We start from the raw sequence: 15,589 nt of genomic DNA on the forward strand, positions 1-15,589 counted from the left end.
GTGGCTTGCAGTTTCTTTGTTATTCTTCAAGGTAGCATAATACTCCTTTGTGTGTATGTACCACCGTTTGTTTATCCATTCTTCAGTTGATGGATAAATAGTCTTCCATCATTTGCTACTGTATGTCTCAATGTCTCCATCTCAATGTCTTCATCATTTACTATGGTAAACAGTGCTGCTATGAACATTGGTGTGCATAATTCACTTTATTTTTGTGAAACTGCTTGCTATACTATATTTCCACTTCATGGATCCCATTCAGAACCAGCTAAAATAAAAAATTTTAAAAACCACTACTCATTTGCCAATTTGACGTACTATGGTGGCTTGTGTGTTGGTATGATTCTGGAAGCTATGCCACAGGTATTTTAAGTACAGGCAGGGTCACACATGGTGGATAGGTTTCAGCTGAGCTTCCAGGCAAAGAGAGACTAGGAAGGGGGAGACAGACTACTTATGAATATTTAGTCACTGGAACCCTTATGAATAGCATTGGAACACAGTCAGCACCAGATTACGGAATATTGAAACATGATGAAGAGCACCAAAATATTGTCAGATATAGTGCTGGAAGATGAGCTCCTCAGGTTGGAAGGCACTCAAAATGCAACTGGGGAAGTGCTGCTTCCTCAAAGTAGAGTTAACAGTGATGATGCAAATGAAATGAAATAAAGCCCTCAGGTCTTTTATTTGCTGAATGGGGTACAAATCAAAATGAGGAGAAACAGCTATAACTATTAATAATCGGAACCTTGAAATGTACTTAGTATGACTCTAGGAAAATTGTAAATTGTAAAAAAATGAAATAGAACACATAAACACCAATATCCTAAGCATTAGTGACCTGACACGGACTGCTATTGACCATTTTGAATCTGACAATCACATGGTTTACTATGCCAGGAATGGCAAACTGAAGAGGACTAGTGTCGCATTCATCATTAAGAAGAACATTATCTAAATCAATCATGAAATACAACACTGTCTGTGACAGGATAATATCCATACGCCTACAAGGAAGACCAACTAATACCACTATTATTGTAATTTACACACCAAGCACTAAAGCCAGTGAGGATGAAATTGAAGATTTTACCAGTTTTATCAGTCTGAAATTGATTAAATATGTAATCAAGATGCATTGATAATTACTGGCAATTGTAATGCAAAGGTTGGAAACAAAGAGGAAGGATCAGTAGCTGAAAAATATGACCTTGGTGATAGAAATGATGTTGGATATTTCATGGTAGAATTTTGCAAGGCCATTGACTTCATTACAAATATCTTTTTAAAACAACATAAAAGATAATTATACACATGGACCTCACCAGACAGAATACAAAGAAATCAGACTGACTTCATCTGTGGAAAGAGATGGTAGAAAAACTCCATCCATATCATCAGCCAAAACAATGCCAGGGGCAGACTGTGGAACACACCATCAATTGCTCATATGCAAATTTAGGCTGAAGCGGAGGAAAATTAAAACAATTCCACGAGAGCCAAAATATGATATTGAATATATCCCACCTGGATTTAGAGATCATCTGAAGAACAGATTTTATGCATCAGACACTACAGACCGAAGACCAGAAGTTGTGGGATGACTTCAAGAACACAAGACAGGAAGAAAGCAAAAGGTCATTGAAAAGACAACAAAGAAAGAAAAGACCAGAAGAGACCCTAAAACTTGCTCTCCAGTGTAAATATGCTTAAGCAAATGGAAGAAATGAGAAGGTACAAGAGCTAAACAGAAAATTTCAAAGGTCAGCTCGTGAAGGCAAAGTCAAACATTATAACAAAATGTGCAAAGACCTGGAATTAGAAAACCAAAAGGGAAGAACACCTTCAGCATTTCTCAAGGTGAGGGAACTGAAGGAAAAATTCAAACCTCGACTTGTGGGTTTTAAAGAATTTTATGGGCAAAATACTGCATGATGCAGAAAGCATCAAAAGAAGATGGAAGGGATACACAGAGTCACTGTACCAAAAGGAAATCTGTGAAACACCTCACAATACGGTTGAACCTGGAGTACATTATGCTGAGTGCAAATGTTGTTGTTGTTATGTGCCATGGAATCGGTTCCAACCCATAGCGACCCTTTACAGGGTTTCTGAGGCTGTAAATCTTTACGGGAGCAGAGAGCCTCATCTTTCTGCTTCAGAACAGCTGGTAGTTTTGAACTTAAGACATGTAGATGGCACAACCTTGGTTACTAGATTTGTTGTTGTTAAGAGCCATCAAGTCGATACTGACTCATAGCGACCTTATGCACAACAGAACAATCTTATGAGGTTGGTCCTGTACCAACCTCACAAGTGGACTTAAAATACTTACTGATGAACATCAAAGACTTTAGTCTGGATTGCATCTCAATACACAGAAAATAAAAATCCTCACAAGTGAATCAACAATTAACAACATGATAAATGGAGAAAAAATTGAAGTTGTCAAAGACTTCATTTTCCTTGAGTCTACAATCTACACAAATGGAAGCAGCAGTCAAGAAACCAAATTATGTATTACAGTAGGCTAACCTGCTGCAAAAGAGCTCTTTAATGTGTCAATGTGCAAAGATAACAGTTTGAGGACTAAGGTGTGACTCATGCAAGCCATGGTATTTTCAATAGCCTCGTTCATATGCATATGGAAGTTGGACAATGATTAAAGAAGACCTTAGAAAAATCAATGCATTTGAATTATGGTGTTGGAGAAGAACGTCATGGACTACCAGAAGAACAAATAAAACCGTGTTGGGAGAAATACAGGCAGAATGTTCCTCAGAAGCCAGGATGGTGAGACTTCATCTCTCATATGTCAGACATGTTATCAGGAATGACCAGTGCCTGGAGAAGGACATGATGCGTGGTAAAGTGGAAGGTCAGTGAAAAAAAAAAAGAAAACACTTAATGAGGTGGATTAACACTGTGGCAACAGCAATGGGCTCAATTATGAGGACGGTGCATGCCTGGGCAGTGTTTCATTCCACTGTGCATAGAGTTGCTATGATCAAAACCAACTTAATGGCAACTAACAATAACAACAACAACAAAAGTTCTGGACACAAAATCTCCATGGGCTTCCTGGTCGGGTTGGTGAAAGACAGCAAGGGGCATGGAGCCTCCACATTAGGAAACTTCCCAGACTCTTTATTAGTATTCTTTTGCTATAATCAATCTGTAATTGCAACTACAGCCATTCCCATGAGGTCATTCCAATGAATTATCGAAATCAAAGTAGTAGAAGTCAGCAGGTCAAAAGTGATGGAGTTGGGCAGGCAGGGAGTGCCCCGAGATTGCAGCTGGCAATCTGTAGGGGTAGTGGAAAAATTCCAAACATATAGCTAACAGGTGAGAGGTGTGTATGCTATGGGAACACCTAAGTATCGAAAAACTTGGGCCTACTTGGCAGCCTGGAGTGAACAGCATCCTTTTAACTTGGGAGATATGACGCTGCTCCAAGTAGTCAGGGTAAAAGACAGAATTGGTGACTGGTGTCATAACTGAAAAGGCTAGATTCATGTTGGTGATTATCCACATACACACAAAAAGTATTTTTGCTGTTGCTGTTTTTTAAGTGCTTTCAAGATGGTTCTGACTCACTGCAACCCTGTATATGAGCAGCTGGTGGGTTTGAATCACCAACCCTGTGGTTATCAGTCCAGTGCTTATTCTACAGTACCACACCAGGATTCCCAAAGGTATCTATATCTAGTATCTAAATATATTAGACATTTGCTTTATTATTATTTATCAAATGTAGATGAGGAAAAGTTTTTAAAAATTTATTTCCCATGCACCCTTTCTCAGAAAGTCATCTGATACTGTTAATGAACAAAATGAGGGAGTAAAGCAAGAAAGCAAAAAAATGAAATTAGGAAAACAGGAGCTAAAATTGAAGCAAAGCAAAAGACTTTCCACATAAAGGCAGGTCTAGAAAGTAAGCAGTTGAAGCAGGTGCAAAGACAACGTCTGCTCTACAGAGTTAACTAGTCCAGGCTGGTACAAGAAGTTCCTGGCTTACAGAGGGATGTCGTTGTTAAGTGCTGTTGAGTCAGTTCCCACTCATAGTGACCCTGTATACCAGGGAGCAGCTGGTGGTTTGAGCTGCCGAAATTGGGGTTAGTAGTACAGTCCTTATCCTACAACGCCAAACCAGGAGGGACAGCAATGAAAATATCCAAGATCAGGAAGGAATATTTTTGTATCTTTGCGAAACTATCAAAATGGCATCCTATTCACTGTGGGAGGATAGAATTAGGAAAATTTAAGACTGGGATAGAAGACTCTTTCAACTCACATAACTGATTTATTGCTCTTCAATGCTTACAAACATTCATGTTCACTTCTTTTTTATTTTTTTACATTAATGAAGTTTGATTATACTTATTTCTATGAGTTACTAGAGTTTCCCACTCTGCACACAGCAATTTGTTTTATATTTGCTTCTGGCATGGAGTCAAACATACCCACTTACTTCCGGGCTTTTCTTCCGACATCTGAAGCACTGCTGTGCACTTTTAGAAACTACTTGAGAAACCACCTGACGACTGCTGACAAGACCTTATTTACGGAGTATGGCAGGAGCAGTTCTCCAAAGAAATGGGTGCTCTGAAGAGGCAAGCCAATAGATATCCACCACAGCACCCATGTGTTTTGTTCCTCTGTGATCTTTCATTTACAACATTAACATTATGAGGACTGACACAGCTCATCCAAAAAGAAAGTCAGATTAACTGCTTCTGTACTTTTCATATATTTTCATAAATTTGAGACAGAAAACCTGCAGAGACTCTCCACTTTAGGAAAGGGTAAGTGAGAGGATTAAAGTACTTTCGTCACTCCCTAGGTTGGTTCTGCAAGAATACTGGTGGTGAACAAGATAGAAAAGGCGAACACTGAGAAAGGTTTACATGGCCTGAGTGGGACAGAGGTAAATAGTGATGCCTGCTCAACCTTGGAACAACAGGGTTCTGTGACACAGGGATCTAGGCATATTTTGAAGAGAGGTTGTTGTTGTTGTCAGGTGCCATCGAGTCGGAACCGACTCATAGTGACCCCATGCACAGCAGAACGAAACAATGTCCGATCCTGGGCCAACCTCACTACCACTGCCACACTTGACACCATCAATGATGCCAACTGGCTAATCCATCTCGTTGGGGGTCTTCCTCTTTTTCTCTGACCCTCCATCTTACCCAGCATGACATCCTTCTCCAGCGACTGTTTCCTCCTGACAATATGTCCAAAGTATGAGAGACAGAACTTACCCATCCTGGCCTCCAAGGAGCACTCTGGCTGTACCTCTTCCAAAGCAGATCTATTGGTTCTTTTGGCAGTCCATGACACTTTTAGTATTCTCCTATAAAATGCTTGTCTGTCTTATGAATATTGGTTTCCCTTGCTTACTATTAGAAATTAGACACTTGAGTGGGATAGAAAGGAATGTCAGGAAACATGATTAGAGAAAACTTGTAAGTCCATCTCCAGCCTATAACTGATTGGAATACCTAAAAGGGGTTCTAGAACTTGCTCAGTGAAATAGACCTCTTGCCAAGCCTTTGCAGAGTACAGGACCTTAGTACTGAGTCCCATCCAGAACCTTATGAGGTGGGACATTCCTACTAGCAAGAACAAGCAGACTAGCCTGGAACAGCTAGAGTTACAGAAGATACATCTTCAAAGAAAGATCATCATCAGGAAAAACCCAAAATAAAAATGACTGGCTACTACAAGAATAAGCAAGCTCTTTGCCAGGAAGCCATCAAGGCAAGCAAACAAGTTCCTTCAGGACAAACTCCCCTCTAAGACTGAAACTCAAAGGGAACACATGAATAGGTATGTAAGCTTGCTGGCGACCACACTGGTCTACTGGTGTGTGGAAGAGGGGGAAAGGCAGCAATAAAGAAATGAGCTGAGTTCAACCACAGTCCATTGACTCCCACTGACCTGGAGAGAAGAGAAGAGGAAGGGCTGGTTGGCCCAGAGTGTGGTGAGACCTGGGTACACTTGAGCCCATGGACAAGGACATAGGCACAGAGGGCTTGAACTGAGAGTGAAGCATCCAGCTGATATAAAGTGAGGGGAGATGCACAAGAACACCCAAACTTGCAGACAATACCCATTTGACCTAGCCTCGATGGCTTGATAATCAGAACTCTACTAGAGGAAGATTACCATACACACACACAAAAAAAAGTTTTTTGTTTTTTTGATAAAGGAAAGAAGTATAAATTGCTACAATTTAATGAACCTGACCTATACTCATGGAAGTAGTAATTCTAAATACCAACAGAGAAGGAAGGAGTCTTCACATCAAGTATCAATGCTATCTCATCCGTACACAGTGTAGATAGGGATGGGCAACTTAGACAATGACTACCTAAAATGAGGGGGCAATAAAAGCAAGAAGTGACAGCCTTACAAGGTTTCAAGAGTGAGCTCAGTTTAAGAGTATGCAGGGGAAGAAAGAGTCCCCACTGAATAGTTTTCATCTTGTCTAGATGGGTCTGGTGAAAAGATATGGGGATAAGATTCTTATGATTCAGTAATGAATAACTGTTATCATGACTAATTGCGACTAAAACAATTATAAAGTTAGAAGTTTTGTAACAAAAACAGGGGAGTGGTTAATCTTACAGTCCTGAAACAGAGGACCCTAGAACCATCAAGGGATGTGGGACCTTATCCAAAGAAGCAGCGACACCAGAGACAAGGCAGAGATGGGGCCATGGAGACAGGGAGTGGGAAGATTCATGAGAAGAGAGGGACTAAGAGCTGGTGGCCAGGAGGCAGACTTGCAGAATGTGCCCTTTGGAGGTGTAAATTATTATATATGCCTGAGTGTTTTTTGTTTTGTTTTTTTAAAAAAAGCAAAAGTGAATAGAGAGAAATGCTGTTAACTGATGGTACATGGAGGGTATTATAATCATTATAATGAAACATGGTGTATGATTTGTTGAATGTAAAACTGATGGTCTGCCCTGTAAACTTTCACTCAACTCACAATAAAAACCTTAAAAAAGAAAAAAATAAATAAGCACTGGTGTCACAGTTGTTAAACTTGGCTGCTAACCAAAAGGTTGGCAGTTCGAACCCACCAGCTGCTCCTGATACATTTGCAGACTGTTTTCATAAAGATTACAGCTTTGTAAACTCTATGGAACAGTGCTACTTTTTCTATAAGGTTCTAATTTATGGAAATAAAGTTCTTCTCATAAACTAATAATGTAGCTCTCCTTGAGAAGCAATGTTGGGCTGTAATTGCAAATACCATTTAAGCAATAAATTAATCTTTCATCCTCTGTCAACTTAGTATTTGGAGATTTCTCTGGGATGTATGGTTGAAGCATAGAAGACTTACTTTTTATTATATATTTACCTCTTAAAGCATTTGAAATATTACAGATAAGTAAAAATTACTAAGAATAAATATATATTAACTTAACATATGCAAACCTTTTAATATTTCCTAGAAAACTAGATATGAAAAAAAATGCCTTTCATTTATGCATGCATTTATATTTATATTTGGTGTGACACTACAGGATAAGCACTGGACTGCTGACCATGAGGTCAGCGGTTTGAACTCACCAGCCGCTCCTTGGAAACCCTATGCAGGGCCTCCATGAGTCAGAACCAACTTGACAGCACTGAACAACAATCAGGAATATAGAACTTTCCTTGCCACTGATAACAGAAAAGCCTATGAAAAATTTAAGGTAATACAATGGTACCTTGGGTGATTGAAAAAGAGAGACCTGATATTGACAGATTTACATTGAAACCTTTAAAGATAACCTAGAAAGACATTTTGGATTCACATCACAGAGATCTAAAGCAAAGGTATGGAAGATTATATATGAAACAATGTGTTGAAGGATGCTAAGGCTCAAAAGCAGGTACAAGCAGGGTAGGTATGTCAACAGATGATTCTACTTTTTTTTTTTTCTTTTTTCAGTATTTGAAACTTTCCTTAGTAAAAATATTTTTAAATTATTATTCTTATTCCACAATAATCATCTATTACAGGGGACAAAGGAAAAGTTCATAAAGGGTTACAAGATATGTCAGAGGGGTTATTTGACTTGCTCAGACACTCACCATTTCCATTTCAGAAAAGGTTGGAATATGCTAGCATAAGTAAACAATAATAAGTGAAAATGCACATAACACTTACCAAACGTTTTGAGTCTTCATTCTGTTTATAAAAAAACAGAAGCTGCCTTACCAAAAGGGTAAGGTTGGGACCATTTGCAATGGAAAAAGTGTCACCAGACTGTGACAAATTAGCACAATGATCAAAAGCATTTCTTTGGATAGAATACTGAAAGGAAAAAAAAAAATGCATAAGCATATTACATAGGTATAAAATTGTTATAATCAATTATACGGTAAATGCTTTTATAGGAGTAGTGAAAATTGACAGCAAAGATGTTATTATAGTGAAATTATCAGCAACATGTAAAAACAACAAAACCTTGGAATATAACGAAAAGTCCTTAGTCTTCCACTATTCCCTTCTAATATAATCATATGGTGTGGTTTGGCCTAGGTATATTTTTTATTAAGTAAGAAATACCAAAAAATTCACCTAGTTATAAATATTTACATAAATATAAGCAATAAAATTAACTGAAGAAAAAGTTCTATTATTAGCATTAATTTTTCACTATACAAGTACACAAAGATACATGCAAAGTAGATGCTACTTACAATAACAAGGTCATATTTAAAGTAAGCACTTACACGCCCTCCTAATTCTTTCTCAATAGTAAAAACAAACTCACTTGCTGTTTTCTGTCTCTATAACCTCTAACAAAAGACTGGATAATTATTGCATTTTTCAATCTTCGTCTTTCTTCCTGAATAATAGAGGGAAAAAAAGAATAATCAATCAGAACCAGTGATAATGATATTTAACTAGTAAAATCTTACAGAAAAAAACTGAATTAAAACAATATTCATATATCATAAAATTTACACTCTTAAAATGTACCATTAAACAGTTAATACATTCATAGAATTGTATCCCTAAACCATTATGTAATTTTAGAATACTTTTTTTTATCAATCCCCAAAGAAACCCCATATCCATTAATATTCAAACCCTATTTCCTCCAGTGCCCCCTTCCTGGCAATCACAAACCTACTTTTACTCTTTGGATTTACCTATTCTGGACATTTCATATAAATAGAATCATATAACTGATAGCTTTTATGTTTCTGGCCTATTTCATTTCTAATAATATTTTCAAAGTTCAGCTATATATGTCATTCCTTTTTATGGCCAAATAATATTCCATTTTGTTCATGCATTTATTAGCTGATACACTGAGTTATTTCTACCTTTTGACTACTATACATGAATAACGCTTCTATGACTATACTTTATAAAATTTTGTGTAGAATGCGTTTAGTTCTCATGGGCATACATCTATGAGTGGAAATATTGAGTCATATGATAACTCTACATGTTTCACATTTTGAGGAGCTGCAAAATTGCTTTCCAAAGTGGCTATACCATTTTACAATTATCACCAGCATTGCTGTTGTTATTAAGTGTCATCAAGTCAGTTCCGAATCACAGTGACCCTGCATAGGACTTTCAAAAAGCGGCTAGTGGATTCCAATCACTGACCTTGTGGTTAGCAGTCCAGAGTCACGCCAGGACTCCATCAACACAGTTAAGACTTAAAAAATAAAGTTTTAATTGTAAATATAAAAAAGAATACATACAGTACAATCAACTATTTCTAAAAGTCACTTTGTTTCAAAGACAAAAAACTTGAGACTAAAATTTTCAGTGACCTATTATAAAACATTCTTCCTCTTCACCATAATCATTGTAGGATCACTGACTAAAAGTCTTCTATGTGCTATCCCTATAAAAGGTGTTGTTATTGTTACATGCCACTGAGTTGGTTCTAACTCACAGCAACGCTGTATAGGGCTTCTCAGGTGCAGCTGGCAGGTTTGAGCCAACAACCTTATGGTGAAAATTAACTTTGAGGTCCAGTGTTTATCTACACCAGGACTTCATGTTTATTCTCACAATAATCCTACAAGTGAGTATTATTACTGTTTTAAAGATGCAGGAACTGAGATTTCCAAACAGATCAAATAAAATAATGGTCAAAGACATGAGAGAGCCAGAATTCAAACTTAGGTTTTAATCTAAAATCTGTATTATTCTTCTATGAATGCCATCTACCATGCTTGAAATGTACAGAGACAAAGTTGAGTCAAAAATTATTTACACTCTGGTTGTAGCTAATTTTCATCTACTTTTAGAAAAGACAAATATATAATTTTTCAACATAATCCCTTTGCTTTTCAAGATACTTTGTCCATGTGTCAACAAGCTCTCCTATTCCCTTATTAAAAAATGTTGTCGGCTGAAGGGCCAGCCACTAATGTACAACTGTCTTCATTTCTTCATCAGAGATGAATATTCATCCTTGAAGGGCTGCTTTCAGGGGGCCAAACAGGTGAAAGTCTGATGAAGCAAAAATCAGGACTAGAGGAAGGACGACCTAACACTCCAAAATGAAGTTTCTTTTTTTTGCTTTTTCATTTTCCTTCTTTATTTCTTTCTTCCGTCTGTTGCAGTATCAACAGTGTGGGCAGAGGCCTGTACATGTACATTGTCATGCAAATCACAACACCCATGGATAGCAGTGCTCTGCTCTGCATTTAATTCAAAGTTTAGGCTTCAGTTCTTCAGTAAGCATCTCACTGTAATCAGCACTACTGACTGTTAAACCTTTTTCCTGAACGTGTTCCAATACTGGCCCCTTGAGAATCTCAGAAAACTGTACGCATCAATTTTTGAGCGGATGGTTGAGTACTTGAAATTTCCCTTGGTCGGTGACTGAGGATGTTTTCATTCCATGTTCTGTGGTTTACGCTCAGGCTTGTAGTGAAGAATCCATGCCTCGTTACCAGTAATGAGTCTTTTTAAGAAATTTTTATCTTTGAGCATCTATCCAAATTTTGTTTGTAGATGTCCAAACAATTCTGTTTATGCTCTTCCATTAAGTTGTTTCAGTTCCCATCTCGCACAAACTTTTTTTTTTTTTTTTAAGTTTTTATGGTGAGTTGAATGGGGGCACATCAGTTTTACACTCATCATTTCATTGCAATGATTACAATCTCCTCCGTCGCACAAACTTTTTGAAATCCAAATCTGTCATGGATTATTCCATAGGAAGAGCCATGGCTGATTTGCAAACGATTTGCCACATAATCTACCGTCACTCGTCTACTTGACAGAATCATTTCATGTGCACCCTCAATATTGTTTCATCAGCTGTGGACGTGTACAGGCATTTTAATATATAATCAGAATGTGGATAATTTTTTACTCATCCTCGTATATTTACTCACACAATCATGGGATTAGAGACCACAAATATTCAAAGTGCATAGGCTGCCAAAAGAACCAACAGATCTGTGTTGGAAGAAGTACAGCCATAATGCTCCTTGGAGGCCAGGAAGGCCAAACTTCATCTCTCATACTTCGAACATATTGTCAGGAGGGACCAGTCACTGGAGAAGGATATCATGTTTGGTAAGGTGGAGGGTCAGAGTAAAAGAGGAAGACCCCCAACGAGATGGATTGGCAAAGTGGCAGCATCGATGGGCTCAAGCGTGGCAACGATAGTAAGGTTGGTCCAGGATCGGGCAGTGTTTCGTTCTGCTGTGCATAAGGTTGCTATGAGTCAGTACAGACTCAATGGAAACAACAACCCAATCATTCAAGTGAACTCTCTGAGGTTGGAATGGTTATAACTTGAGATCCTACCTTGAAAAGCAGCGACAGCACAGACAGTGGCAGAGGCAATGGCAGGGAAAGATAGAGCAGCCGTGGGCTCTAGGCCCATGGACTGAGTATAGCAATGTGCTCGTGGACTGGAGACTGGCTTGCAGAATATGCCCTTAGGACATTTAAAGGAATCTATATTTTTGTTTTGTATTATATATATAATATTTTTGTTTTGTTTATTTTTGAAATAAAAGAAGCCACAGGGAGGAGGCAGGGTAACTGCTGTTGCAGGGAGGAGAATGTAATCATTGAGATGAAACAACACATATACTTTGTTGAATATAAAGCTGATGATCCTGTCTGTTAACCTTTACTCAATTAACAATAAAAAGTTAAAAAATAGTAATAATAAGGCAATCTGGAGTCCTGGTATAATGTTATAGGATAAGCAATGAATCAGAAGGTTGGTTTGAACTGCATGGCCAGCAGTTCAAACTCAACACTAGTCACACTCCTTGGAAACCCTACACAGGGTTGTTATGAGTTGGAACTGACTGGACAGCACTTAAAAACAGTAACAGAAGGACAATCCTGTTTTCCTCCTTTAGGCCCCCATGAGTGAGACTACTCACTGGCATCATGCTTGATTAGATTTTTAGTAAAAGTTTTAAAAGAAATCCTGAGATATTTAAGTATATTTTTATTTCAAATTTTAGAGTTTAAGAATAATTTAAAGATATTTTAATAACTTTACTAAGTTTTGAATTCAGTTAACAAATGCTTGATACCCACACATCTTTGCTTTTCAAAGAAAAGATGTATGTACTTGAGGTTTGCTATAATAAGATGCTCATTTTTTTCTTATAAAAAATATTATGATACATGCAATTGAAACAGTGTTTAAAAAATCAGTAATAAAAGGAGTATAGTATAAATAAAGTTTTATCTCTATAAAAAGCAAAGTTTAGTAATTTAATTTTAGATTATTTAAAGAAGTTCTAATGATAGCAGTATAAAACAAATAATTGGGTTTCTTGTCACTAAAATAACAAGATTTTCTTTTAATAATTAATTTATAAATTTAATTCATTATTTAAATAATCTGACTTCCATGACAAGGGTAAATCAGATTTTGCCAAGCCATGTGCTTTTTTAAGAAGCTAATGTTCAATTTATTTAACAACAAATTACTATGCTATTGTTTTAGTACTTTCAAGTTAGTTCTGACTGCGTTTCCTAGGAGTAGCTAGTGGGTTTGACCTGCACACCTTCTGGTTAGCATTACAATGATTATCCTATAGCGCTGCATCAGGATTCAAATTACTATGGATTTCAGCAAAGAGTTTTACTAAATGCATTCAAATTTTTAGCTATTTTAATTGCCAAGTTAATTATTAACAATTTCTTTTCAATCCAGCTGACTGTAAATTTAATTAAAATATTATTAATTTAATACAGTAGTATATCTAAAGCTTTCTAAAAAGATTAATCATAGTATTTTAATATATTTTCATCTATTGTTTCTTCTAACTTTTAATTAATTTTAATTAACCATATTTGACTTTACATCAGTCTGTAATTCCCATCAATCTTGCACTTATAAAAATGTCACTACAAATTAATCAGTCATATTAAGTCTTATCATCTACAGATAAATTTTAGTGCTACTGGTGTGCACTGCTGTCATGTTTAAATGTTTGACTAAAAATTTCCAGAAAAAAATAAACTATATTGGACTTACAGAAATAACTGATACTTTGAACTAGAAATTAAGACTTCTGGAACTCGGGAAGATGATGGGGTTCACAAACTATAGCTGATTAAAAATAAAAAATAAATCTATTTTTTTGTTAAGAACTGAAGCCACTGAAGAGACGAAAATATATGTTTTATATTAACATATTATGAGTGTTTTTAATATTTTATTTTTCTAGATGTACGAAACATTTTTCTCTATTTGGGTTTAGATTTATAACTCAGATTAAAACTTTCATTGAGAAATTTAACAAGATTATAATAACTATGACTAGAAAATGACTGATTTTCAGATTAAATGGACAAAGTTTTTTTGCTAAGTGTCTCCAAGAAAAGTTTTATGCTTTAATAAATTTTTCTGTGTTCATGTTCACATACAAAAAAAATAAATAAATAAGAAAGACATGGCTATTACAAGCGAACCTCTGAGTTTTTTAAGTGTTGGAATCTACTGTTGCATTGTTGTTGTTAGCTGCCATAAAGTTGGCTACACCTGAATGTGGCCCTGTACTGGGGTTTCTGACACTGCACATCTTTGCAAGAACAGACAGTTTCATCTTTCTTCCATGGAGTGGCTCGTGGGCTCAAACTATCAACCTTGTCATTCACGTCTTGTGCTTATCCTGCAGAGCCATTACATTCCCAATTGGTTATTAGAGTCATACTTAATTTAAAGCTCATATATCCTTCCTTGAATTTGTAATCACTTAGTTTTATTCATTCAGTCTTCCACTGTGGAGAGACTCTTGGTTACTTCTCCACTCTATTGGATGGGACCTTTTCTATTCCTATACCTTAGGAGTAATGAAGTAGAAATAAGACAATCCTCAAAATGACAGAAGTCCAATTACAAACCAGCTCAATTCTGTATTAGTTAAAGGTGATTTATCCCAACTCTACAGACTGCCAGAAGCAGATTAAGACTTTGACTGGTCCTTCACAATGTCTATCTTTCAAACAAACTTAACAAGTAATGCAAAAGACAAAACCTGTAAATCAAGAGGACAAACAACAGAATCAGACCCACAGGAAATTCAAATACTAGCATTTAAACACTGTCTTTAAAACTAAAAAATACATGATTAAAATTATGAACTTAATGAGTATAATTATCATCAACATTGCTAAAGAAATAATTTTAAAATTCAAAGCTAGGTCAGAAGAAAACAGTCACACTGAAGCACAGATATTCAAAATGATAAAACAATATAAAGAGTATAGAAGGCATTTGACACACTGTGGAAAGGTCGCTTGTAATTTGAGATTATAGGGAGAAAGGAATGATAGCACTGTTGGAAGAGAATTTAGAATTTTCTAAAACATGAAAGACACTAACAAATAACTTTTTGTGACTGAGTGATGATTCTTATCTGAGAGCAATTTTGCCACCTAGGGAACAATGAGTAATATCTGGAGACATTTTTGATTATTACAGTTGATGGACGGGAATGCTGCACACATTCAACTGGTTGTTTTTGTTAGGTACCATTGAGTCGGTACTGACTCATAGCGACCCTATGCATAACCAGAAGAAACACTGCCCGATCCTGGGCCAATCTCACAATTGTTGCCACGCTTGAGCCCACTGATGCCGTCACTTTTGTCAATCCATCACGCTGGGGGTCTTCCTCTTTTTCTCTGGCCCTCCACCTTACCAAACATGATATTCTTCTCCAGAAACTGGTCCCTCCTGACAATATGTCCAAAGTATGAGATATGAAGTTTGGCCATCTTGGCATCCAAGGAGCACACTGGTTGCACTTCTTCCAACACAGACCTATTGGTTCTTTTGGCAGCCCATGGCACTTTCCATATTCTCCTCCTACACCATAACTCAAAAGCATCAATTCTACAGTCTTCCTTATTCACTGTCCAGTTTTTGCATGCATATGAGGTTATTGAAAACACCATGGCTTGAGTCAGGCACACCTTAGTCCTCAAGCTGACATCTTTGCTTTTCAACACTTTAAAAAGGTCTTCTAGGATATGCCAGTTGGTCAGAAGACGATGCATGGATGGGATTGGAACCATGGCAATGTAATGATATACGATGGAATGAATATGGAA

At 36.8% G+C, this 15,589-nt stretch overlaps 1 protein-coding gene across 1 annotated transcript in view; it reads right to left on the reverse strand.

The window, feature by feature from the left end:
- Window positions 1-15,589, reverse strand: part of UBE3C (ubiquitin protein ligase E3C) — a 222,417-nt gene that overhangs the window by 157,419 nt on the left and 49,409 nt on the right. Inside the window, exons 3-4 of the mRNA XM_006871289.1 lie at window positions 8,790-8,864; window positions 8,180-8,326 (exon numbers count right to left, since the gene is read on the reverse strand). Of these exons, the coding sequence (XP_006871351.1) occupies window positions 8,180-8,326; window positions 8,790-8,864 (222 nt within the window). The remainder of the gene's footprint in view (window positions 1-8,179; window positions 8,327-8,789; window positions 8,865-15,589) is intronic.

Source organism: Chrysochloris asiatica, unplaced genomic scaffold (genome assembly GCF_000296735.1).
Source record: "Chrysochloris asiatica unplaced genomic scaffold, ChrAsi1.0 scaffold00166, whole genome shotgun sequence".
Lineage (NCBI taxonomy): Eukaryota > Metazoa > Chordata > Mammalia > Afrosoricida > Chrysochloridae > Chrysochloris > Chrysochloris asiatica.